Source organism: Macrobrachium nipponense, chromosome 1, assembly GCF_015104395.2.
Source record: "Macrobrachium nipponense isolate FS-2020 chromosome 1, ASM1510439v2, whole genome shotgun sequence".
In the NCBI taxonomy this organism is placed as follows: Eukaryota; Metazoa; Arthropoda; class Malacostraca; order Decapoda; family Palaemonidae; genus Macrobrachium; species Macrobrachium nipponense.
The window spans coordinates 1,093,523-1,119,087 of record NC_087200.1 but is presented as its reverse complement, the minus strand read 5'-3'; the positions used below and the strand labels follow the sequence as shown (position 1 = coordinate 1,119,087).

Below are 25,565 nucleotides of genomic sequence, written 5' to 3'. Positions count from 1 at the left end.
TAACCATGCTTTCCCAATCAAGTGCCAATAACTGAAAATTGTTGCTAATCGGAACATCACAATAATTAACCCCCTTGCACACAGGCCGAAAATGTAAGGGTGTAAGGTACACGACTTTTCCCCCCCGGGCCAAAAAGAACACATGCATGGAAAAGTTTTTAGGTAAAATTTGGTACATCAGAACTATAACTGATATATGCTTCTGGTTAGTGTTATGATGTTGGCAAATGATTGAATTATTTCCTAAAGCAATCAGAACACCTTGACGAGCCTTAGAAATAATAAAAACGATGTGATGAATGTGAAATTTTAAAGATATATTGCAGATATTTTTTGAAAATAATCATTGAAAAATATAATAATTAGGTTTGGGGCATTTGTTTTATACCTAAATTTTGAATAAATGTTTGATCTTTCACGTGGAAGCAAAAATTGTGCTATAAATGTGTTTGGTAATGCGCTGTCATTGAATAAAAAATGCTAATTTTTTACGGAGTACAATTTTCAGATTTTCCAACCTACTTATGTTGACGTTTTGCACCATAGCTAAGTAAGCTAGCAGTGTCGGGTTTGCGTTTCTTCGAGATTCATCATTTGTTGACCCAATGGCGTCAACTACATTTTCTATGACTGACACTTTTTTTTTTTGTGAATTTACATATGACGCGCTGGGCGCTTCATCTGTGCACTTATGGAAAAAAATTTATTGACGTACTACGTGCCATCAGATCATGAGAGGGTTAAGGTAATAAATGGCATTAATACGTACTGCCATAAGCGCCAATCAACGCTGATAAACCTTTTACCGACACCCACAAATCCCTTACTGTCACCAAAAATCACTTACTGACACAGATAAACTAACTACTGAGGCCAATAAACTGCCTACCGATGCTGATAAAACACTCACCAACACCAAAAATTGCTTACCAAAATGCCATTAACCAATGCCGCTGATAATTGGGAACTGCCTGTATATGAAAATTTTACGTAATCAAATAAACCTGGCATAGTTGTATATGGCATATATTTAGGTATTGGAAGTTTTTATGCTGATAGGTTATCATGTAAAAAATATCAAACTTAAGGTTGTACTATTATAAGATGTTAATAAATACAGACGGAAATTGTAACAAAAAGTATAACACAACTTGTAAAAACCAGAAGCATTCTCTAAAACAACATGCCCTATAATATATGATGAAAAAGGTACAACAAAATACAAAATATCTTACCTCCTCAATGTTAAATTTGCGGTAATAAAAAACTGTGTCACAACTAGGTCGCCAACCACCAAAAATAGTTTGCAAATCAATAGGGCGACCTCCTGGGTAAGCTATCGTTACATCAAGTAAATACTTGATCTTATCACTTCCATCTGAAAAGGTTGAAATTGCATATGAAAATTAGCGATAAAACTTGCTATAATCATATAATCTGTAACATTCATATTCAATTTTTCATATTTATTATTAAGGTTTTTTATTTCTATCTGACATACTGAATATTCAATACTAGGTAAAAAAAAATTGTACTGCTCAACTCAAAACAGGTTCTCAAAATTTTAAACATCATACCACTATGATGATCAGCAGCTGCAGCATCCATGATCACCTTCAGAGCACCAATTCGAGGATATGCAACATTATTTAATTTTGGTAGATTATTTTTATCTGCATAACGATGACTTGCTTGAATCTTATTCTTCAGGAAACCCCCTTCAGGAAACAGGACTAACCACTTACGTTTACGTGGCATGTAGAACTTAGCAAGGTGTGAGCCTAACTCTAGAAGAGAGGCATCTCTGTATTTTGGCCCCTGGAATACATTTAAAATCTCACTGACCATTTACATCCGCATGTAAATATATCTGGTAAACAAAACAAAAACTAATATGTACAGTTTATTTCAGTAATCAATTATGACTTTATTAGTTCCATTTAGTTTGCATACCTGCAGAAATGAAACCCAACTATCCTAGCGTTACAAAGCAATCTGATTATTCTGTGTGTAATAACAGTGAGTCAACACATTACGTAATGTATTTACTGTTGTACCCTCCAAAAGAGCCAAGGGGAACCATTTCACAGAGTGAATATTGTTAAAAAAACCTTTCAATCATTTGAAACTATAAAGATCTGATTGTCATAATAATCTATTTGAAACAAATTCTGTATCATGTTGACACACTACGGTCTTAATGAAGTGTAGTACGTAACTCGTTCAATGAAAGGCCAAATGACTAAGAATTCACTTGAATGATAATAATATACCATACTACAATTCCAGGGATACAAAATCCCACTGAAGTGAGCCTATTCACTAAATCCCTTCCTCATTTTTAATCTAAACTCTTGAACAAATGGATCTCACTTGAAATAAATGGAGGGAGAGAGGACCCAATATAAAAAATGCTTTAAAATGCTCAATGTAGTACCTGTAATTATCAGAGCCATACATCTACTTACCATAAAAGGCGTCATGAAGCCATGTTATAATATGTTGGTTCTCTGACTGCATGGTTAAAAGGATTTGCTTCAAGTTGTATGCATTATTATTCAACTTGACACTCAAATTTCTCCCCATGAGAACCAAAGAATTCATCCTCTAAGTTTTTTAAATTGCATTACGATAAGTGTTACTCTTCTTGATCTAAGTAAAACAATTATATCGTTCCCAAGTTTTACTGAATTTTGTTTAGTCATTCAAGATGTTAATTTTTACTTATTCAAATCAAATTTTTGAGAAAACATAGAGAAAAAAATTATTGCATTGACTTAAAAACCGTGATAGTTAGAAGGCTGACTTACTATCATATAAAGCATTTCATATATATATAAGAAATACATCCTGATACAGTGGATGCTCACTAGATTGTGGCACAGCAATCATGGATTCAGTACTTTGTAGTTTTTTCTGTGAAACAGCCCCAAATTATATAGTGGGTAATTCACTTCTTCACAGATTTTTTCATAGATCAATATTCACTATTTACTATATTTTCATTTTATTTTCATGAATAAATACATTTTTTATGATATAGGAATGAATTTACTAATTAACAAATATTAACATTAATGTAAACAGCCAAATATCAATCAAATGTTAAAAATAAAATTCCTTGATATTGATTTCTTATCATCCTAATACATATGTGCTGTATAAAAAAAGACAATGTTCACAACCCTCTCTCTCTCTCTCTCTCTCTCTCTCTCTCAACTCTCTCCTTCTCTCGTCTCTCTCTCTCTCCATCTCATCCTCTTCTCTCTCTCTCTCTCCATGACAACACAATATTGCTTGAAGGAGCATGAAGTAGCCAATGACAATAAAACTTGTAGCTTGATGCTTTGTATGTACTACTGGCAATAGTGTATGAATTTTATTTTTGTTTCTATCTCTCTCTCACTGAGGTAAGAGAATTTTTATGTAAATGTAACATGTATCTTTATTGTATGATTAATAATTTATTTACTATGTTTCAAATTAATATTTATGCAAAAACAGCAAAATATCAATAAATGTTGAATGAAAATCCCTTTAAGGGGGCCGGCCGGCTAATGCCATGTTTTAAGGACAGGACTTTGATAATCATACCACTTAATAAGGTGACTTGCGACATCTCCAAACCGCATATGATTTTCGCCTCTGACCTTCGGTTTTGTGATGCCAGAGCGATTTATCCCGAAAATAACCATTTTTCAAATTCTATCTCCTTCCTTGGTATTTAATATTAAGACCTGGGATTTCTACCATACATAGACCTGATGTAGACCTCCAATCAAGTGAGGAGTTTTTTTCTAAAAGTCAATTTTTTGCTAGGTATGAATTTTTCTATGGTAAAAAAATAAACCCTATAAATCAGGAAAAATTATAAAATAAAAACACAAAGCAAAATTTGGAAATAAAGGGCTTGATTTGATTGTTCTATAATGTCTTTCTGAGTTATATACCAAATTCCAATGTTATAGCTTTAAAACTAAGTGAGAATATAGATTTTGAAGGTCAATAAGCAGTTTTGAGATATCGGCGTTCAAAGTTTTCCTTCGTATTTTTATAAAAATGTTAATAAATAATGATTATTATGAATGTTTATTTCTTTTTTGTATATTAATAACCCGAAACTATGTTATTTATCATAATTTAATCATTAATGATGATCCCTTTGCCCATATATCATAGCCTGAGGCACTGCGTCAGGCAAGACGGGGTACTCCTTTCTACGCAACTCACTCTCTCTCCTTCACTAACTCAGCTTATTACAGCGAATTTTCTTCTTCTGTATGTTAGCGAGATGTTTTCCTTGTATTTTCATCTTTGGCATGATGAAATTCTTGCCAAAACAAAGATAAACAAATGTAAATGCAAGAGAATGTCAGAGGTGAAACTCGAAGGTGTACGTACTCTCTTTTTACAAAGACAATGTTACTAAATCATGATTATTATGAATTTCATAATATACGCTAATATCGCATATATTATGATATTCTGTAATCATATTAGAGAGAATTTTCTTCGTCTGTATGTTAGCAAGATGTTTTGCTTGTCTTTTCCTCATTGGCATGATGAAATTCTTGCCGAAACAAAGATAAACATACGTAATAGCAAGCGAATGTCAGAGGTGAAACTCGAACGTGTAGACTACTTGGGGTTTGTGCTCGCACTGAATTGTGGTTGAGCTTAGTAACAGACTGACTTCCCTTCTGCAACCCACGGAATCTCTATAGATGACATTGCTCAAAATTTTTTTGACAATAATTATAAAAATTTACGATAACAAGAAATATTGCATTTTCTTGTACAGATCAATGTTTTTGGCTTATTGAGTTATGTTTATTAATTACCCTTTAACTATGAAAGTAAGAGGAATTTTGACGAAATATTTCGTATACGTATTCTCAATTGCCACATGAAGCTCCATGAATTTTTTCATGACTGCATTTTTCGCCTTATGCCCCCCATATATAAGGGTTCCGGCCGGACCTCTTAATATCGAAAGCAACAGGGCTTTAAGCCAATCAGCAACTAGCAGCACTAAATCCTCCCCTGTAATTGGCTCTTCTAATCCTTGCAACCAATAGCGTGTCACGAGCCAATCAGCATTGAGGCAACCAATTGATATTTTGCTGTTTACATTAATATTAATAGTATTTGAAAATTATTAAATCACTCATTTATCTTCAAAAACAAATATACATGTTTCATAATGCATAAACATTCTCTCTCTTAACTCAGCGAGAGAGAAAAAGAGGCAGAAGGGGCTCTATATCTCTCTACATGAGGTATATGCTACAATAGATCTGAAAGGGTTCCAAGGCTGAGAGGGATATGTTGCTGATAGACCAGGAGCAAAAGCAAGAGGGAAAAAAATAAACACTATGACAGATACCAAAGCATCATGTTACAAGTTTTGTCACTGGCTGCTTCCAACTCTTTCATTTCAGCCAATAGCCTGCCATCATGAGAGAGAGAGAGAGAGAGAGAGAGAGAGAGAGAGAGAGAGAGAGAGAGAGAGAGAGAGAGAGAGAGAGAGAGAGAGAGAGAGAGAGAGAGAGAGAGAGAGAGGTGAACATAATTATTTTCATACAGTACATATTAAGATATTATATTATATTCTTATTACAGTAATACCCCGAACTTATGCGAGGTTAGGTTCCAGACCCCCTCGCGCAAGGGGAAGTTTCATGTAAATTTGGCACGCTCTCTAAAAATACTAATAAATGCTTACTTCTACAGTTGGAACACTAAATATGATCCTAATCATGCTCCATAAGTATTAAGCTAGCTTTAAAATTAAATTAAAGTTACTGTAATTTGATTTAAAAGTTAGTTTAATATATTACCCTTAATAAAGAAATAACTGGTTGTCGAAAAAGTAGTTACAGGAACTACTGCAAACATTTGTATCCATTTTCGTATGTATACTAAACTCACCCCTAATTCATGGGATGCCATTTTCTTTTTCCCTCAGAGTAAAAAAAGTTTTCTTTGGTCACTAGATAAACTTCATAAGTCTGTTATAATGAAGGTAGGTACACAGTTCAATGAAATAAAGAAAACATGTATGTACATACGTAATGTTTGCAGAGGGTGAAGGTAAAATTCAATCAATTTAAAATCATGTACTAGTGTGAGGGCTAACTATGAGAAAGTGAGAGAGAGAGAAATATGTACTTTATGCGAGGTTAAACTCTGGAGGGGTATCATCTTTAAAAAGTGCAAATGGGAACATCTTCTGAAAGTATATTAATTGTATATGTGCTGTAATTATGTAACATAGTACATACAGACTGTACCAGTACTTTTCTCCAAGGTTAAGATAATAATTTTCTCAGAACAACAACTCTGTTATGTCTCTGATATGTTTTACTAGTTGATCATGAAGGTCTTATATAGTGACAAGCACTGTGAATTACGTACTGCCTTTCTACATATTTTCAAAAATATAAATAGTATACACAGAATCTCCATACTGATTTTACAGTTAAAACCATGATAACGTAAATTAGTATATTAGTACGTACTTCAGAAATTAAACAGTTTCTTAAGGGGTATCTATCATCTTTGAAAAGTGCAGTAACTTTGTGAATGGATATTGCCTCTTGAAAAGTACGTATATGCACTAACTTTAGGTGCTGTAATTACCTTTGGATCATATTCATTCATGTACAAAAATAAAAGTAATACATTTTTAATAAAGATTTTATACAGAAAGGCTTTAAAACTTAAAAATTTACATAATAATTTAAACAAAGACTTTTGCAGGGGTTTGCAGTGTTTCTGGAGGATTTGCAAATTTTTGCCCAATTGTGAAGAACTTGCATAATATAATTTGTTAGGTTCAAATTAAAAGTTCGCACTATTATGAATTTGCGCAACTCGAATCGCACAATTTCAGGCTATTACTGTACCTAGTTTTGTGAATTATGTAATCTTTACTACAGAATTTACCGTTGCGTAATAATGTCAACAGTGTACAGTGGTACCTCGACATACGAAATTAATCCATTCCGAGGCGGCCTTCGTAACCTGAGGTTTTCGTATCTTGAACCACATTTTACATGTAAATTGCCTAATTCGTTCCAAGCCCTACAAAAACACCGCAGTAAATTTTATAATAAAGCTAAATTGACCAATAAACAATGAAATACAACAATTTGGACCATTCAATACCTAACTTGACCCTCTTATGCCGATTGGACGTATTAAACGTCGAGATAAATTGTCTCCCGGGTGCCGATTGGACGTATTTAACGTCGACATAAAATTTTTTTAAAAATTCGCGGAAAAATACTTATAGGCCTACCAGCCGAAAACTTTTGAATCACACGCCTTGGGGGATGCTGGGAGCTCATGGATCAAGGCGTTGTTTTGTTTACAATCGTTACGTAGGCACACAAGCGCGAATTTCTTTCTTATCGCACTAAAAAGTATCGGTAACACATCTCTTGAAATTATTTCGTCACTTTGACATAATTTTTGCACCATTTTAAATTAGCTGTTACATGGGGTATTATATATGAAAAGGTGCGCAATTTCATGTAGAATACAACAAAAAATACTCATGATTGTAGCTTTTATCAGTTTTGAAATATTTTCATATAAATAACGATAAGTGCCAAAATTTCAACCTTCGGTCAACTTTGACTCTACCAAAATGGTCGAAAAACGCAATTGTAAGCTAAAACGCTTATATTCTAGTAATACTTAATCATTTACCTTCATTTTGCAACAAATTGGAAGTCTCTAGCACAATATTTCGATTTATGGTGAATTTATGAAAAAAACTTTTTCCTTACGTCCACGCGGTAACTCTTCCAATAAATTTTTTCGTGCGATTGTCATAATGTTTGCACCATTTTAAATTTGCCGTTACATAAAGTTTTATATATGGAAAAGAGCGCAATTTCATGCACAATACAACTAAAAACAACTCATGGCTGTAGCTTTTATCAGTTTTGAAATATTTTCATATAAATAATGATAAGTGCCAAAATTTCAACCTTCGGTCAACTTTGACTCTACCGAAATGGTAGAAAAACGCAATTGTAAGCCAAAACTCTTATATTCTAGTAATATTCAATCATTTACCTTCATTTGGCAACAAATTGGAAGTCTCTAGCACAATATTTTAATTTATGGTGAATTTATAAAAAAAAAAAAAAAAAAAAAAAAATTTCCTTACGTCCGCACGGTAACTTCCGAAAAAAATCAGACATTTTTTCGTCCGATTGTCGTAATGTTTGCACCATTTTAAATTAGCCGTTACATAAACTTTTATGTATAAAAATGTGTGCAATTTCATGTAGAATACAACTAAAAATGATCGAAGGTTGTAACTTTTCTCATTTTTTAAATATTCGCATATAAATCACAATAAATAGAAAAAAAACCACGTTCGGTCAAATTTGACTCTACTGAAATAGTCGAAAAACGCAATTGTAAGCTAAAACTCTTACAGTCTAGTAATATTCAGTCATTTCTGGGCTCAGCTCGTGTCGGCCTATGAAAGGATCCTTAATATCATTCTTTCTAGGTAAAATTAATCTAAAATTACCAGAGAAAAAACATTGTTAAGAAAATGTCAGTAAAACTGACTCGCTCACTCTTAAAAAGAAGTGTCGGTATGGTAATAGGGGCGAGTGGGAACACTACCACGAGACATTCACCAATTAGAACTTCCAATCAGAATCCCCACAAGAGAGAGCTGATACCAACGGGCGATGCGGCCGCTACTACTACTACTAGAGGACGCCACGGACAGCAGCGCCCCTAGCGGACATCCTTAATCATTAGCGCTAGCGTTCAGACGCATTTTCTCTGTGCTTGTGCCTTTTACGGGATTTCTTATCACCATCGTTATGGAACGTTCTGCCATCGCAACGGCTAAGTTAAGTGCCTCATAAGTAATGTTTTACTATATTTTTGTCTTCCGGGAACCAGTATTTTCCTTCTAATAGGTCATACGGTTTCCCGGTTGTCTCGTGGCCGGCGCCATGCTGCCTCGTTAAGAATTCCCGGTCCTCCATACTGGGACTTCTTATACTTATGGGCTTACTATATTACGTTCATCGTTTTTACATCGAGTTTTAGCTAGATTAGCCCCTTTACCATTTCTCTTAGTTTGGTATTTAGGGCTATTATTATTGTTCCAGCCCAGCATCCCGGCTCTTGCTCTTCATCGGCTATCGCTGGCTCCGAGTAGGGCTTCTGTTCCTCGGAACAGTTTGCCTCCTCCTCTGGGCTCTTTTTCTTCTACTAAAAGTGTCTTTTCCATCTTTACGATGTAATTTTATTCTATTTAGGGTGTTAGGCTAGCCTAGGTGCATGTCCCATGTTTTGGTACAGCCTGGTTCACGTGGCCCTCCCACGGTTGTGTTGCTCGCGGCTTAGGCCACTTGCGGTCACGTGTTCCATCGCACCTTACCCTTCCCCTTCCCTCCCTACCAGGTATAGGGAGGCGCTGGGGGACCCCTTGGTTGTCATGACAACCTCAGTTGCCTTCCTCCCTCTCTCTCTGAGGTGGCCAGGGGTTCCTCCCAGCGGGGGGTATAGGGCGACCACTCATAGGGTACCGGGTCTCCGAGCGGGTAGTTGTTGAGACGGGGAGGAGTAGGCCAACCCCCCCCCTCTCTCTCTCCCGCCGTGTTACGCCGAGACCCTCCCCCCCCCTCCCCCGTTGCTCAGCCACCTTCCCTTTCTATAACGAACGGAGCCTTCCGTCGCAGCCGGGGCACCTTTGGTTATAGATTACTGGCTCCGCCAGCGGGCGGGGTGGTCACTACTAGTGGTCGGTTGCTTGCCTACTATATCCTTACATCTCTCACCCGCTACCGGAAGGGAGCTTGCTTCTTACCCGGGCACTCTTCTAGTAGACGGGTGGAGAAAGGTTATTTGATATTATTGTTATTTTAAGGATATACCCTAATTTTACGATGATTTGTTTAATTTTATTATTCATATGTTTACCATCCCCGCCATTTTTCGTCGTGGTTTCCTTTTACCACCACTCCTGGTTGGATTCTATCTCTTGTCTCCGCCGTCAGCGGAGCAATAGCCTAGGACAACCAACCAACCTTGTTACCACACGTATTATGGCGGGGCTCTGGTTTAATCTAACTTTCTCGCTCCGGCACCAGCGGAGCAACTGTTAGGCTGTAAGTGTTCTCCTGATACTCATGTATCTTTCCACTTACAGGCTACCAACTGTCAGGTCCTGGGATGCAACGCGACGTTGTACGACCCCTGCGGCCACGATGAGTGCAGGTCTCACGCTCCATGTGCCACGTCATTCAACGATATGATCGTCTGGCACCCGGAAGCCTGCGCCATCTGCTACGACCTAGTCAGTCAGCTGGTGGAGGGGGTAAGTCGATTATAGGCTTCTTTATCAATTTACTAACAACTCTTAGACATTTTAAGTTTGTAACCCCGTTCCGCCATTAGAAGCTCATCTCGCCCTTTCTTTCAGGCTACTGGTGTGAGGGAGGTCGCCCTTGCTACCCTGAAAGCGTGGGTGGGCGGCTTCGGGAAGAACGCCGCCAAAGGCCAGCCGTACATCCTTGACAAGAAGCTGGCCGTCCAGATCTTCCCTGCGGGCAAGTCAACAGGGTATGTTGACCCCTTGTCCGCAGCCCCTCTCATAGCCTCCATCCAGCAAGATCTGCAGCAATCTTTCGGGGTCGTAGCTTCACAGGAGTCTGTCCCGGACGTCGCTGCCCTGGACCTCAACATCGAGCCTATGGCGGTAGGGGCAGAGAATTTGTTGGTTGAGGTAGGTGTGTCGGGCGCCCAAGGTCTTTCCTTGGGCGTTCCTGGATCTTCTCCTGTCCCTTCTTCGAGCGCTTCTTTCCAAGGCTTTGGTTGTGGGATCTGAGATCCCTACCCGCTCTCCCCGCTCTCTCTGTACCCCCAAAGGTGAAGGGACAGAGAGAACCGAAGACTCTATCTAAGACGACTTCTAAGAAGTCGTCTTCGTCTTCTTCGGCTAAGAAGTCTTCGACTTCTTACGCTGACGCGGTGAAGGCCAAGCCGAGCTCTTCTTACTCGAAGAGCTCTAGAAGCAAGGCTTCTAAGGAGAAGGCTCGCGCTCCCGCCGAGCCAATGCCTTCTCCGGCCTCCACCGCATCCACTCCGGCAACGCCGGTGGGAGGAGCGGGACCCAGCACCTTTGATCCCACTGCTTTCTCAGCAGTGGTGATGCAACAGGTGGGCGAGATGGTTGGCTCGCAAGTCTCCGCCCTGGGGACGAGATTTGAGCAGATGTTCGCACAACTGTCGAGCACTCTGTCTCAATCAGGCCAGTCCATCCAAGATCTCTCTAACAGGGTTAGAGAGAATGAGGACCGAGTAGCTGGGCTCTCTCAGGTCCCTCTTACAGTCTCCCCAGTGCCAAGTGCTGGTATTTTCCAGCTCCCGCCATACGACTCTCTGCCAGCTTTCTCTATGGAGAACCCATGGAGAGTAGCCGCCTACGCTCCATTTAAGGATGGTATGATTTCTATCCCGGAGTGTGGAACTCGAAGGATTGAGGACTTCGAGTTTTATCCTCCGGGTCTGACGCAGCCTTTCATCGGCTATGCTAGGCTGACTGTAGCGGCTCTTACTAGGGAAGACAAGATCTCTAGGGAGGATGTTCTCTACAGTAGGGATCATGCCCAACGGGAATGGGTTCACTGCCTTGAGGACTGGCAGTGCACAAACACTAAGCTCCAGGCCTATAAGAGTCCTTTCACTATTTTTGCGACGGAAGAGGAGGCTTCTCTTCCGTTCGCCACGAAAATAGTAGAGAGGACTCTTCAGGCAGTCCTCAAGGATGAGCCCATGCCACAGCTAAGGGAGGCGGAGTCTACTTCTCCGCTCTTCCCAGCTTTTGGAGAATTGTGGGAGAACTTGCCAGCCACGTTCACGCTTGGCAAGCTCAAGCCGGACTGCGCCATGGACCAGTTCGGCGAGAAGCTTCCAAGGCTGCCTGATTCCTTGATTCAGGCGGAGTTCGACGCGCGAACTAGGTTTGGCAGGTCCCTCAATTCACTGATAATAACGGAAATGGCTGCTCTCTCATATGCTACGGAACCGCTGTTTAAGATCTTGGCCAAATCCCAGCTTCAGACGGTTCAGACGGATGCTTTCGACTTCTTCCAAGCTAGGAGGAATTGCCGAAAGCACGTTCTGCAGGAGTGCACTATTAGGCACGAGCCTAATAGACTCCTGGCTTCTAGCATGTGGGGGGCGGATCTCTTCCCAGAGTCCGCTGTAAATGAAGTACACCACGAGGCTGCTAGGCTCAACCAGAGCCTTAGAGCTAGGTGGGGTATTTCATCCAAGAGGAAGCAAGAATCCGTCTCCACTGCTGGTAAGAAACCAAAGAAGTCTGGTAAAAGGTTCCAGCCTTACCAGAAACACCAGCAACAGCAGCAATTTGTTCAGGCCGTCCCGGTTACCCAACAGGGACAACCTGCTAGTTCTAAACAGAACCAGCCCATCCTCCTGCTGTCTCCTCAATCACAACTGTCGACCTCCTACGCACTCTCGCCGGCCTTCAACCCTACGTATGAAGGTCAGGGCTACACTCCCTTTAACAAGCAACCGAGAGGTAGGGCGAGAGGCTACTTTCGCCAGCGTGGCGCAGGAAGGGCGACAAGGAGCAGGCAGTTCAGAGGAGGGCGTGGTGGTCAACCTGCCCATCAACAATGAGGCTCCCCAGGTAGGAGGGAGGCTGTTCCTCTTCCGTCACAGGTGGGGGTTCAGCAATTGGGCACAGAGCATAGTGTCCAAAGGGTTGGGTTGGAGTTGGATCAAAGATCCTCCTCCAATCAAATCATTCCGCCAAATACCATCAAAGGAATTGACAGATTACGCGGAGGAACTCCTTCAGAAAGGAGCTATTGCGAGAGTCAAGCATCTAAAATTTCAAGGTCGCTTATTCAGCGTGCCAAAGAAAGGCTCAACAAAAAGAAGGGTAAATCTTAGACTTGTCAAAGCTAAAACTCTTTCATTCGTTGCGACAAGTTCAAGATGCTTACCCTCTCGCAAGTAAGGACCTTACTTCCGCGTGGAGCCGTCACATGCTCCATCGATCTTACAGACGCATACTATCATATCCCTATAGCCAGACACTTCCGCCCATTCCTAGGATTCAGGCTAGGAAATCAGACATTCTCATTCAAAGTGATGCCCTTCGGTCTGAATGTAGCCCCCAGGGTATTCACGAAAATAGCAGAAGTGGTTGTACAGCAATTGAGAACTCAGGGAATCATGGTAGCAGCATACCTCGACGATTGGTTGATCTGGGCACCAACTGTCGAGGAATGTCTCAAAGCCACAAAAAGGTAGTTCACTTTCTGGAACATCTGGGGTTCCAGATAAACAAAACGAAATCCAGACTTACCCGGAGTCTCGTTTTCAGTGGCTGGGAATCCAATGGGATTTGTCTTCCCACAATCTGTCAATTCCAGTGGCCAAACGGAAGGAAATAGCAAAATCTGTCAGGCAATTTCTCAAATGCAAACAAACATCAAGGAGAAACCAGGAAAGAATCCTAGGGTCCCTTCAGTTTGCTTCGGTAACAGATATCCTCCTGAAAGCAAGGCTAAAAGATATAAATCGAGTTTGGCGATCGAGAGCAAACACAAATCTCGAGACAAGTGTCAGTAATTCCACAGATCCTTCGCAATCAACTCCGTCCATGGTCAAAAGTAAAGAACTTAGCCAAGCGGGTACCCCTTCAATATCCCCTTCCAGTGTTAACCATTCACACGGATGCCTCCCTGTCCGGGTGGGGGGGATATTCTCAGTTCAAACAGGTTCAGGGGACTTGGTCAGTTCAATTTCGCCAGCTCCACATAACGTTCTGGAAGCAATGGCAGTATTCTTACCTTGAAGAGACTGCTTCCCCCGAAAAAGTCTCATCTAAGGCTAGTTTTGGACAGTGCAGTGGTAGTTCATTGCATCTACAGGGGAGGGTCCAAATCCAAGCATGTGAACCATGTCATGATAGCCATCTTTGCCCTAGCAAACAAACACAAATGGCATCTGTCCGCCACTCACCTGGCGGGGGTAAGAAATGTGATAGCAGACGCTTTGTCCCGGTCAGTTCCTCTGGAATCAGAATGGTCCCTAGACGACGGGTCATTCCAGTGGATATTGCCGGAGAGTCCCAGGTCTCCAAGTAGATCTCTTCGCCTCACAAGCGAACCACAAGCTCCCTTGCTATGTGGCCCCCAACCTGGACCCTCTGGCTTATGCCACGGACGCCCTGTCGTTAGATTGGGATCAGTGGAGAAAAATTTATGTTTTTCCTCCAGTGAATCTTCTCTTGAAAGTCTTAAGCAAGCTGAGGACTTTCAAAGGAATAGTAGCTCTGATTGCACCGGACTGGCCCAAGAGCAACTGGTATCCTCTTCTTCTGGAAGTGGGTCTCCGACCTCAACGGATTCCCAATCCCAAGCTGGTCACAATCAGTACAAATGAGGACTGTGTTCGCTTCCTCAGGAATTCTTCAGACCCTAACTTTATGGACTTCATGAAGTTTGCGGCTAATAAAGATGCTAATATTGATCCACAAAATATTCTCTTCCTAGAATCAGATAAGAGAGAGTCAAACCATTAGACAATATGACTCAGCTGTTAAAAAATTAGCATCCTTCCTGAAAGAATCAAACACTACAACCATGACAGTTAATCTAGCTATATCCTTTTTCAGATCCTTGTTTGAAAAAGGTTTAGCAGCTAGCACTATTACTACTCATAAATCGGCTTTGAAGAAGATCTTTCAGTTAGGTTTTCAGATAGATCTGACTGAATCTTATTTCACGTCTATTCCTAAAGCCTGTGCTAGACTTAGACCTTCTCAAAGGCCTACTGCAGTTTCATGGTTCTTAAATGATGTCCTCAAACTACCTTCAGATACTGACAACTCGTCTTGTACATTCATAATGCTTCTTAGAAAGACATTATTCTTATTAAGCCTAGCTTCAGGAGCTAGAATTTCAGAACTGTCGGCTCTATCCAGAGATGCGGGTCATGTGGAATTCCTCCCCTCAGGAGAAGTTCTGCTTGCTCCGGATCGTAGCTTTTTAGCTAAAAATGAGGATCCTCTTGCAAGGTGGGCCCCTTGGAAAGTCATCCCACTTCCCCAAGACCCTTCTCTCTGCCCAGTATCAACTTTAAGAGCCTTTCTATCTCGTACATCCTCAAGATCCTCAGGTTCTCTCTTCATGAGAGAAAAAGGTGGTACTTTGTCAGTAAAAGGTATTAGACAACAAATCCTTTACTTCATTAAACAAGCCAATCCTGATTCATTCCCAAAAGCACATGATATCAGGGGAGTAGCCACCTCAATTAATTACTTTCAAACATATGAACTTTGAGGATCTTAAAAAGTATACTGATGGAAATCCCCACCCCGACAGTCTTTAAACGTCATTATCTAAAGTCCTTGGAATCTTTAAAATTTTCAGCAGTAGCAGCGGGAAACATTGTTTCTCCTGATACTGTATAGTAGTCGTAGTACAGATCCAGGTCTCCTTTCTACCTACCTCATCCAACATGCCTCACCCTATCGCCATGCTACTCGGATATCCTAGCCTTAGCCGCTGAAATCATACTAGTGGATTGTCCCTTATTTTTTTGCTAGGGACATCCACACTTGTACTGATAATGTACTTCAGTGTACCTACCCTTATTTTTATGCTAGGGTAGGACACAATGTGTTTGTATATTTTGTAAATAATTTTCTAAGTAAATCTATTTTGTTAATATTACACTGCATTATTATAATTTACTATGTTTACTGTAATTTTAAGTACTTTACATTACTAACGTTCTTTTATGTTACTGTTTAGAATAAGTTAGGCTTAAGTACTTAGTTTGTATGCTGTAATTGATTTACTTATATTATATCCCTCGTTTTACAACTGCTTTTCATTTGTCCTTTTTTTCCCATCTTGTCTGTTTCTCTGGTACTCTTTCATAGGCCGACACGAGCTGAGCCCAGAAAAGGGATTTTGACGAAGGAAAAATCTATTTCTGGGTGATTGGCTCGTGTCGCCCTATGAAACCCACCCTGTATTGTTTACCCCCCCATGCAGGACAAGATGTTTTTAGATTAAGGATGTCCGCTAGGGGCGCTGCTGTCCGTGGCGTCCTCTAGTAGTAGTAGTAGCGGCCGCATCGCCCGTTGGTATCAGCTCTCTCTTGTGGGGATTCTGATTGGAAGTTCTAATTGGTGAATGTCTCGTGGTAGTGTTCCCACTCGCCCCTATTACCATACCGACACTTCTTTTTAACCCCTTCTTTACCGGGTGGGTGAGCAGAATGTAAACATTGCGTTTGCTGCCGAACTGAATCTCTCGGTAGTGACTCCAGTTTGGAGGGGTGCCGATCGTAAAAATATTTGCCAAAAATACACTAATCAAGACAGGCTAATGAAATTATCAAGTATTATTAGCACTATAATAACGCATATTCTCTGTTAGTTTTATCATCCTACAGGGAAAATAAATGATTTTATGAAAAAAAATGTGAAACTCAGTGTCCCTTGTACAAGGGACACTGGTGGTCGGTGAGAAAACTACAGTCTTGAATAGAAATTCGGTCTTACAGAATGTTGGTATATCGCACCTGGAACATGCACATAAAGTATGATCAAAATAGAACAGTAAATAAGCACGTAATAACAAAAAAAAAAAGAGCAAAAACTAAGGCGAAACCCCGCCAATAAATATGGAAATCGCAAATTTTATAGTATATCTTTCAAAAATTGGTCGATGTCATTTTCTACGTTTTCTAAGATTAGTTTCATCACAGAAAACAACTTTAGGGGTATCAGGGGTATCTAAACTAATTTTTCAAGTTTCTTGTCCTCAGAAAAAATAGTTTTCACCTTTTCTCTGGTTTGGTTTTTTATATATAAATTACTATAAGGCTTTATTTTTACCTTCATTTATCTGGTTTTCATATCTTTTATTTGTAAAATGTAATAAGTGAATAAATAAATAAATACAGTAAATGATGATACAACTGGTTTTATACTTGGGTAGAAGTTATTACATGTTTACGCTTGTCTGGTTTTGTGATTTTTTGTTGAGACGCAGTTCATCTGTCACCTACACACTACTATAAGCAGTAATAATATTTTTTTGGGTTCATCATACGTCTGGCATCGTGTCATATGTTATTTTGCTCCAAAACTCTTTCAAACCGAAATTACAGAATGATTGGAAGTCCCTATCTGAAAAGAGGAGTTTTGGTGGTACTATGCGTACCACCTTTATGCACCCGGTGCGGTGTAGTAGACTTGAATGGTGGTACCCACCTACCTCCAAACAAACTTTCGGTAATGAAGAGGTTAAGAGTGAGCGAGTCAGTTTTACTGACATTTTCTTAATTTTGTTTTTCTCTGGTAATTTTAGATTAATTTTACCTAGAAAGAATGATATTAAGGATCCTTTCATAGGGCAACACGAGCCAATCACCCAGAAATAGATTTTTCCTTCGTCAAAATCCCTTTTATCTTCATTTTGAAACAAAATTGAAGTCTCTAGCACAATATTTAGATTTATGGTGAATTTAAAAAAAAAACTTTCCTTCACTCCGGGCGCGTATTCTCTGCCGCAAATCTCAGAAATGCGTATGTGGCATTCTCGTTATATTTGCTCCGTTTCATATTAGGCGTTTCAAAGAGTTTTATATATGAAAATGTGCGCAATTTTATGTAGAATATAACAAAAAATAATTGAAGGTTGTAGCTTTTCTCATTTTCAAAATATTTGCATATAAAAAATATATAAAAAATTCGACATTTGGTCAACTTTAACTCGTCCAAAATGGTCGAAAACTGCAATTGTTAGCTAAAACTCTTACAGTATAGTAATATTCAATCATTTATCTTAATTTTGAAAAAAATTGGAAGTCTCTAGAACAATATTTAGATTTATGGTGAATTTTTGAAAAAAACATTTTTTTACGTCCGTGCATTACGAATTCATACATCATTTTGTGATAATATTTTCTCTGTGTTGCCTTGATCATTTTAGCTTTAACCGTTTTACTCACAGCGCGATTTGAATACAATTATATATGAAATTTTGTTTTCACGCTATCATATATTGCATTATTTATATATGATAGATATTTTTTTCATTTCTGATGGTTGCATACTAAACTTCAGGCAATGACAAGAAAAGGAGCCAAAAATGAACTCTTAATCTTGAAAACTAAGCGCGCTGTGATTTTTTGAAAAAAATATTATTTCCGCTTCGGTGCTCACTCCGACCCCCCCTCGGAATACGGGAGACGATTTTTATTATACCCCTTCGGCGTAAGAGGGTTAATACGTACTACTAATATGTACTACATAGTACCTGTAAATAAAGGGTATTAGTGTACATGGTATACAAGAAATACTGTACGTACATACGTACGTATGTAGTGAAATGTGGAACCTTACCTTTCGAGTGAGGGTATCTCCGAAAGTGGCGACAGAGGAAGAGGACAAATGGCAGAAAATTTGTTACGTAGTATGTATACTAAACTTTATGAAACACATTAAAAATGTCAGGAAACATAGACTAAACTTTACGAAACACATTAACAAAACCGTAACACGTAACTTTACAAAAACTTAAAATTAATTTTTTTTTCTTTTTTTATTTTTACATTTTTTTTTACTTTTTTACACTACGTTTTTCTTTCATACAAAATTTCAATTTCTTCACCACTTTCAACTTTTTGTTTTTTCGTAGTATCAATTAGATCTTCCTTTTTGCTTACTCCTACCAAAGGCCTCTTTAAAAAATAACTATCCAAGGAAGATTGCTTCTGCCTACTTTTCACAATGTTCCTGAAACGACTCGGGTAAATGTCATCGAACTGCGCAAGCATACGACCTGTGTAAGCCTTTTCGGGGTGTGTCTTTTCTACAAATGATTGCACCTTATGAAAAGCAGCTAGAGCATCCTTAATTTCTGCCGTTATCATAGGGTCCTCCTCCTTCTCCTCGCCGCTGCTAGAGAACTCTTCTTGAACGATATTATGTTGCATGGCCTCCAACTCCTTCAGGTCATCCGTCATAAGCTCCTCTTGGTGCTCCTCGAGAAGGTCATTGATGTCGTCCTCGTCGACGACCAGCCCCATGGACTTGCAGAGTGCAACGATGTCGTCAAGATATGGTTGCGAAACAGTTTCAGGATTGTCAACTGTTCTTGAATCTGCACCAGCTTCACCCATATCGAATCCCTCAAAGTCTCGGGCGGATACGACATCAGGCCAGAGTTTCCTCCACGAAGAATTCAAGGTTCACTTCGAAACCTCCTGCCAAGCTTGATCGATGAGTCGGATGCATTATTACAACATTGAAATGCTCCTTCCAAATTCACGCAAGGTGAGGTTTGTGGTATCGGTGATGTCAAAACATCTCTTGAAAAGATGTTTCGTATACAGCTTCTTGAAGTTTGATATCACTTGCTGGTCCATGGGCTGGAGGAGAGGGGTGATGTTAGGCAGAAGATAAAGAACCTTGATAAAAGAATAATCCACTAGGATATCTTCCTCAAGGCCAGGAGGGTGAGCAGGGGCATTGTCCAACAACAGCAGACACTTCAGAGGGAGGCACTTCTCTTCCAAGAATTTCTTTTCTGTCGGGCCAAAACACAGATTTACCCACCCAGTGAACAAAAGTCTCGTTACCCAGGCTTTAGCATTAGCCCCCCACATCACTGGAAGCTTCTCCTTTAGCACTTTGCGGGCCTTGAAGGCTTGAGGAGTCTCCGAATGATACACAAGTAGGGGTTTCACCTTGCAATCCCCACTGGCGTTCGAACAAAGTGCGAGCGTAAGCCCATCTTTCATAGGCTTATGCCCAGGTAGCTTCTTCTCTTCCTACGTGATGTATGTCCGACGAGGCATTTTTTTCCAAAAAAGGCCAGTCTCATCACAGTTGAAGACTTGCTGAGAACTGTAGCCTTCGTTGATTTTCATGTCGTCGAAGGTCTTAATAAAGGCTTCAGCTGCTTTTGTGTCCAAGCTGGCTGCCTCCCCATGCCGCACCACCGTTTCCGGAATTTTTCAAACCACCCCCGAGAACCCTTGAAGTCTGGGGTTGCCGTCGATGTCCCTTCTCCTCCGTTGTCTTCGGCCTGGGCAATCAAATCGCCGAAAATAGTACTGGCCTTGTGGCAGATTGCTGTCTAGGTTATCGTATCGCCAGCGATTTCTTTGTCTTTTATCCAGACAAGAAGCAGCCTTACCATCTCGTCGTGCACATGGGCTCCTCTTTCTAGACAAAATAGTCACACCGTTGGAAGGTGTAGCTGCTTTGATGGCTTCCTATTGCTTAAGGATGGTGCCTATCATCGACGGATTTTGGCCATATTCCTTAGCGATCACACTCAACCGCATGCCAGTTTCATACTTTTTAATTAACTCCATTTTTGTCTCCAAAGAAAGCATCCTCTTCTTTCCGTGAACTTCAACTTTCTTGGGACCCATGACTACTTATATACTGTATGTAATATTAAGTTATGTAGTATACGTATGTACTAGAGTTCTCACACAACACGATAAAGTAGTACTACAACGAAATCACTAACGAATTTACGTTAATAAACAAAATCTTATAGAATGAATGAATTCCGCGTGCGTATACAAACGATGCTGCTACCGAGTGGCTGAAGAAGCACGCCGCTACGTAGATGCACAATGGGAGAGATGCTGACCAATAGGAGAGCAGGATCTTATGGTGGTGACTAGCATCAGGAACCAATGGGAGAGTGGGAGGATGGTGGCGAGTCTACTCAGTTGGCGGCGCGCGAGTTTCAAAATTGTTATCGGTGGTCCGGGCGAATCTGGGGACTTTACAGCAACAACCTTTCGTATCCTGAACTATTTTCGTATGTAGAGCCAAAAAAATCTTTGTATTTGCTTTCGTAACTTGAATTTTTCGTAAGTTGAGCCTTTCGTATGTCGAGGTACCACTGTACTAGATACATGTATATTTTTAATGTGCATATGTATTTTAGCTCTCTCTCTCTCTCTCTCTCTCTCTCTAGGATTATAGTTCAAGGTATATTTTTGTCCAAACTATTAAATTAAGCGGTAATAAGCATTTCAGTTTAAGGTATGTACCCAGTTTACCCCTTCTCTCCCTCTCTCTCTCTTGGATAATCTTTCAAAGTACAGTGGTACCTCGACATACGAAATGCTCAACTTACAAAAAATTCGAGTTACGAAAGCAAATACGAAGATTTTTTTGGCTCTACATATGAAAATAGTTCAGGATACGAAAGGTTGTTGCTGTAAATCCCGAGATTCGCCCGGACCACCGATAACAATTTTAAAACTCACGCGCCGCCAACTAAGTAGACTCGCCACCATCCTCCCGCTCTCCCATTGGTTACTGATGCTAGTCACCCCCATAAGATCCTGCTCTCCTGTTGGTCAGCATCTCTCCCATCGTGCTCTACGTAAAGGCGTTCTTCTTCCACCATTGCTTCGCACCAGCGTTATCGTATGCACACACGGAATTCGTTCGTTCACATATACAATTTTGTTTGTTAACATAAATTTGTGTTAGTGATTTCGTTGTACTACTTTATCATGTTGTGTGAGAACTTAATTAGTTTACTACATAACTTAATTATGTACAGTATAGTCATGGGTCCCAAGAAAGTTGCTGAAGTTCACGGAAAGAAGAGGATGCTTTCTATGCAGACAAAAAAATGAGATTATCAAGAAATATGAAGCTGGCATGCGGTTGAGTATGATCGCTAAGGAATACGGCCGAAATCCGTCGACGACAGGCACCATCCTTAAGCAGAAGGAAGCCATCAAAGCAGCTACACCTTCCAAGGGCGTGACTATTTTGTCCAACAAGAGGAGCCATGTGCATAATGAGATGGAGAGACTGCTTCTTCTATGGATTGAGGATAAAGAAATCGCTGGCAATACGATAACCGAGACGGCAATCTGCCAGAAGGCCAGCGCTATTTTCGGCGATTTGATTGCCCAGGCCGGAGACGATGGAGGAGAAGGGACATCGACGGCAACCCCAGACTTCAAGGCTTCTCAAGGGTGGTTTGATAAATTCTGTAAACGGACTGGCATCCATTCGGTGGTGAGGAAATTGAAATTTTGTAAAAAAAAAAAAAAAAAAAAAAAAAAAGAAAAAAAAAAAAAAGAAAAAAAAAAATTATTTTAAGCCTTTTGTAAAGTTAAGTGTTACGGTTTTGTTAATGTGTTTCGTAAAGTTTAGTTTATGTTTCCTGACATTTTTAATGCGTTTCATTAAGTGTACATATTACGTAACAAATTTTCTGCCGTTTGTCCTCCTCTTCTCCACTTTCGGAGATAGCCTCACTCGAAAGGTAAGGTTCCACATTTTACTACATACGTACGTATGTACGTACAGTATTTCTTGTATACCATGTACACTAATACGCTTTATTTACAGGTACATATTAGTAGTACGTATTACGTTAGGTATTGAATGGTCCAAATTGTTGTATTTCATTGTTTATTGGTCAATTTAGCTTTATTATAAAATTTACTGGGGTGTTTTTGTAGGGCTTAAAACGAATTAGGCAATTTACATGTAAAATGCACTTCAAGATATGAAAAGCTCAGGTTATGAAGGCCGCCTTGGAACGGATCAATTTCGTATGTTGAGGTACCACTGTATATTTATGTTCTAACTATAAAAAGCATTTTAGTTTAAGTCAGTTCATCCTCTCTCTCTCTCTCTCTCTCTCTCTCTCTCTCTCTCTCCATGATGACAGCTATTGGCTGGAAGGAGCCAATTACACAGTATGGTACCACCTTTCCTCGATGCTGATTCGCTTGAAATGGGCAGTTACATATAAGTGTTTTTGGAAGGGGAGGGGTGCCAATATATTGCAGACTTTTGGTAATGGTAGGGGGTTTGTGGTCACTCACCCCCCCTAATACGGGGGCTCAACTGTACGCAGTATAATTCTCCTTGGAGTTATTTGTTGCCAAGGTGAAGTGAATTTAATATTCAATCCTTAGGCACATGTAATTTTTCTTTAGTCACATTACCTACTATGATATCAGTGTTTTTCTGTCTTCCTATTTCATGCAAGAAAAATCCCTTTATGAAGGGTCCTTTCCAACAATGAGATAAAAGTGCTACATGGCTTGTTATCTCTATCCGAACTAGTATGCTGGAGCGTAGTAAACAATAAAAATGGTAAATACCAAAATTGAATGGCTGTGCAAAATATCAAATCACAGGAACATCACCAAAGCCGAGACAAAATGGGAGACACCAAAGGTAACCATTTTTTTAGCAAGAACAAGCAGAAGTAAACACCACTGAGTAAACATTACTGTGCAAAAAAAGAAACCCAAATAAGATCAAAGCAAGCGTAAAAGTTACATCAACAGCTTGGCATTAGAAAACCCGAGAAAAACAAACTTAAAACTAATCCAATATGATGAAATTGCTAAAAGAACATGATGCTGCAAAAAAAGACTTACCATACAGCAAAAGGAATTCAACCCACAAAATACTAGATTACTTAACAAAAAATTGAACACGATATAAAAATGCCCTCAAAATCAATATTTGCCAACAGCACACATCTAAAAATGGTAGTAATACAATAATGGTCACAGGGCAGAAGGACAGAATGGTAGCACTTATGTTTCCAGTGCAAGCATACAAAAGAATCAAAACTTCATCGCTTTATGGCCTGGGAAGTTCGGTGGGAATGTGAAATGGGATCATCTTTTAATTTTGCTTTGGACACCTAGATGTCTATATCCAGCAACAAATCTCTCAATATTCAGGTTGAAAATCAAGAAACATAGGAGACTTATAATGTTGCAAGGATCAATATGTGGTAGACAATTCATTCAACTCCAGTGGATCAGTCAGAACTGAAATTATTGAAGCGAAGATGTATGTATGCAAGCTAATGCAAGCAAGTGCTGGTCAACAGACAAGAATGTTTCATGAGTAATAACACAGAGGTTCTTAGCAAAGTGTCTTGTATTTCTGTGCTTGATAAGCCTATGTAAACACTGATAAAGAGGATATGAAAGTTATCTCGCCTTTGGGGATGCATAGGCTAGTAAAAAGTCACTTTTATTAGCATTAGAAAGCACTATTGTGTAAAACACGATTTCATATGAACAAATTCCCAAAGGACTCAAAGCACTATCGACAGAGGTCTGTCGTATACCACCAACAACTCAACCTTCATTCAGTCTGACACCTGTATGCACACTGAAGGGAGGAGGTGGCCATTACTCAACCACACTAGCCCAGGATGAGTCAACGTGTATGCACAAAACAGTTCAAGGTCACTAAACTCTCTCTACTCACAGGAGATATAGTGAAATGTGGTTCACAATATCTGTAGACATTCTCAGACTCCAAGGTGGCTGCTGGCTCTCCAAGAAGTGCTACACTCGTCTCCTAGTCCCTTATACATTCCTGACACTGACCTGAAACAAAAGCACCTCCCATCAGGGAAGGCAGACCTTGCTAGGCCATGAGAGCAAACATGTTGCACATGTCCACCCACTCAGCAGAGCTGCTGGAGTGGGGGGGGGGGGGGGGGTTATCCTGAGATGCAACCTGCATGGTCTACAGACCTGGTCCATAGGAAGAGAGAGGGATGTGCACAGACATCCCAATGTGAGCCTCAGGTGCATGGTGGGATGGTGAAGGGGTGGTCCTCATATTCAAAGAGGCATGTACAGAGAGGACAGCCCTGCCTGAGATGTGAACTGCCATCTCAGTTCTCACTTTGAGTGGATTCATCCAACTCGATGGAAGGGGAGACGGAAGGAAAAGCAGTCTACAGCTACTAACCTAAGTTGACACAAGTTGGCTGAGCAATAGAAGATGAAGCACCATCATGCACCAAAGAAAACAGGAAAGGTTTGGGGAGAGGGGGAAGAGAAGCAACAGCAACACCTGACTCCCACGCCTTGTCCGAATGCAACTGAAAGAAGTATTCCCAGATGCCACATTCTCAGAAAGTAAAGCACCTAGAATAGCATCTAGCTTGGAAACAAGACCCTGACCATGGGAGGATTGGAAAGTGAAACATTCACAGGGTGAGATGGAAGAGACTCATCAATAGAAGAATAAACAGTATGTAAAAAATGAACAAGTGCATTTTGAGGACAAAGAGGAATAGCAGACATGGATTTAGGATGAGATATAGATATAGAATAGATTGGCTTAACAATGGATTCAGTCAAATAACATCAGAATTGGAACAGCTCACCATAGACATCATTATTAATAATATACTGTCTATACCTACATCCTTAGTCCTATCAGTGCTAACAACCTCATTAACAGATGTCGGTGATGGAGAAGTTGAAACACAATGCAAAGATTTACATTTAACAAAAAGATCTTTTGGTGAATGCATAAAAAAGATTCACAGTGTAAAAAATATGAGGCAGGTGACTGAATGCACAGAACCCCATTGCCTTGCGAACTGATACAATACCCTGGCAACACTCTCTCCCAACTGTTGTAGGGCAGTCCTAGGCTCAGGACAAGGACACCAATATCGACCTTTCACAGG

The 25,565-nt window shown here is 40.1% G+C and overlaps 1 protein-coding gene across 2 annotated transcripts in view; it reads right to left on the bottom strand.

Moving 5' to 3' along the window:
* Positions 1-25,565, bottom strand: part of LOC135219092 (acyl-CoA:lysophosphatidylglycerol acyltransferase 1-like) — a 226,914-nt gene that overhangs the window by 14,130 nt on the left and 187,219 nt on the right. For both annotated transcript variants that reach the window (XM_064255526.1, XM_064255527.1), the window contains 2 exons: positions 1,578-1,818; positions 1,236-1,378 (listed from right to left, as the gene is read on the bottom strand). In XM_064255526.1, coding sequence (XP_064111596.1) covers positions 1,236-1,378; positions 1,578-1,818 — 384 coding nt within the window. The remainder of the gene's footprint in view (positions 1-1,235; positions 1,379-1,577; positions 1,819-25,565) is intronic.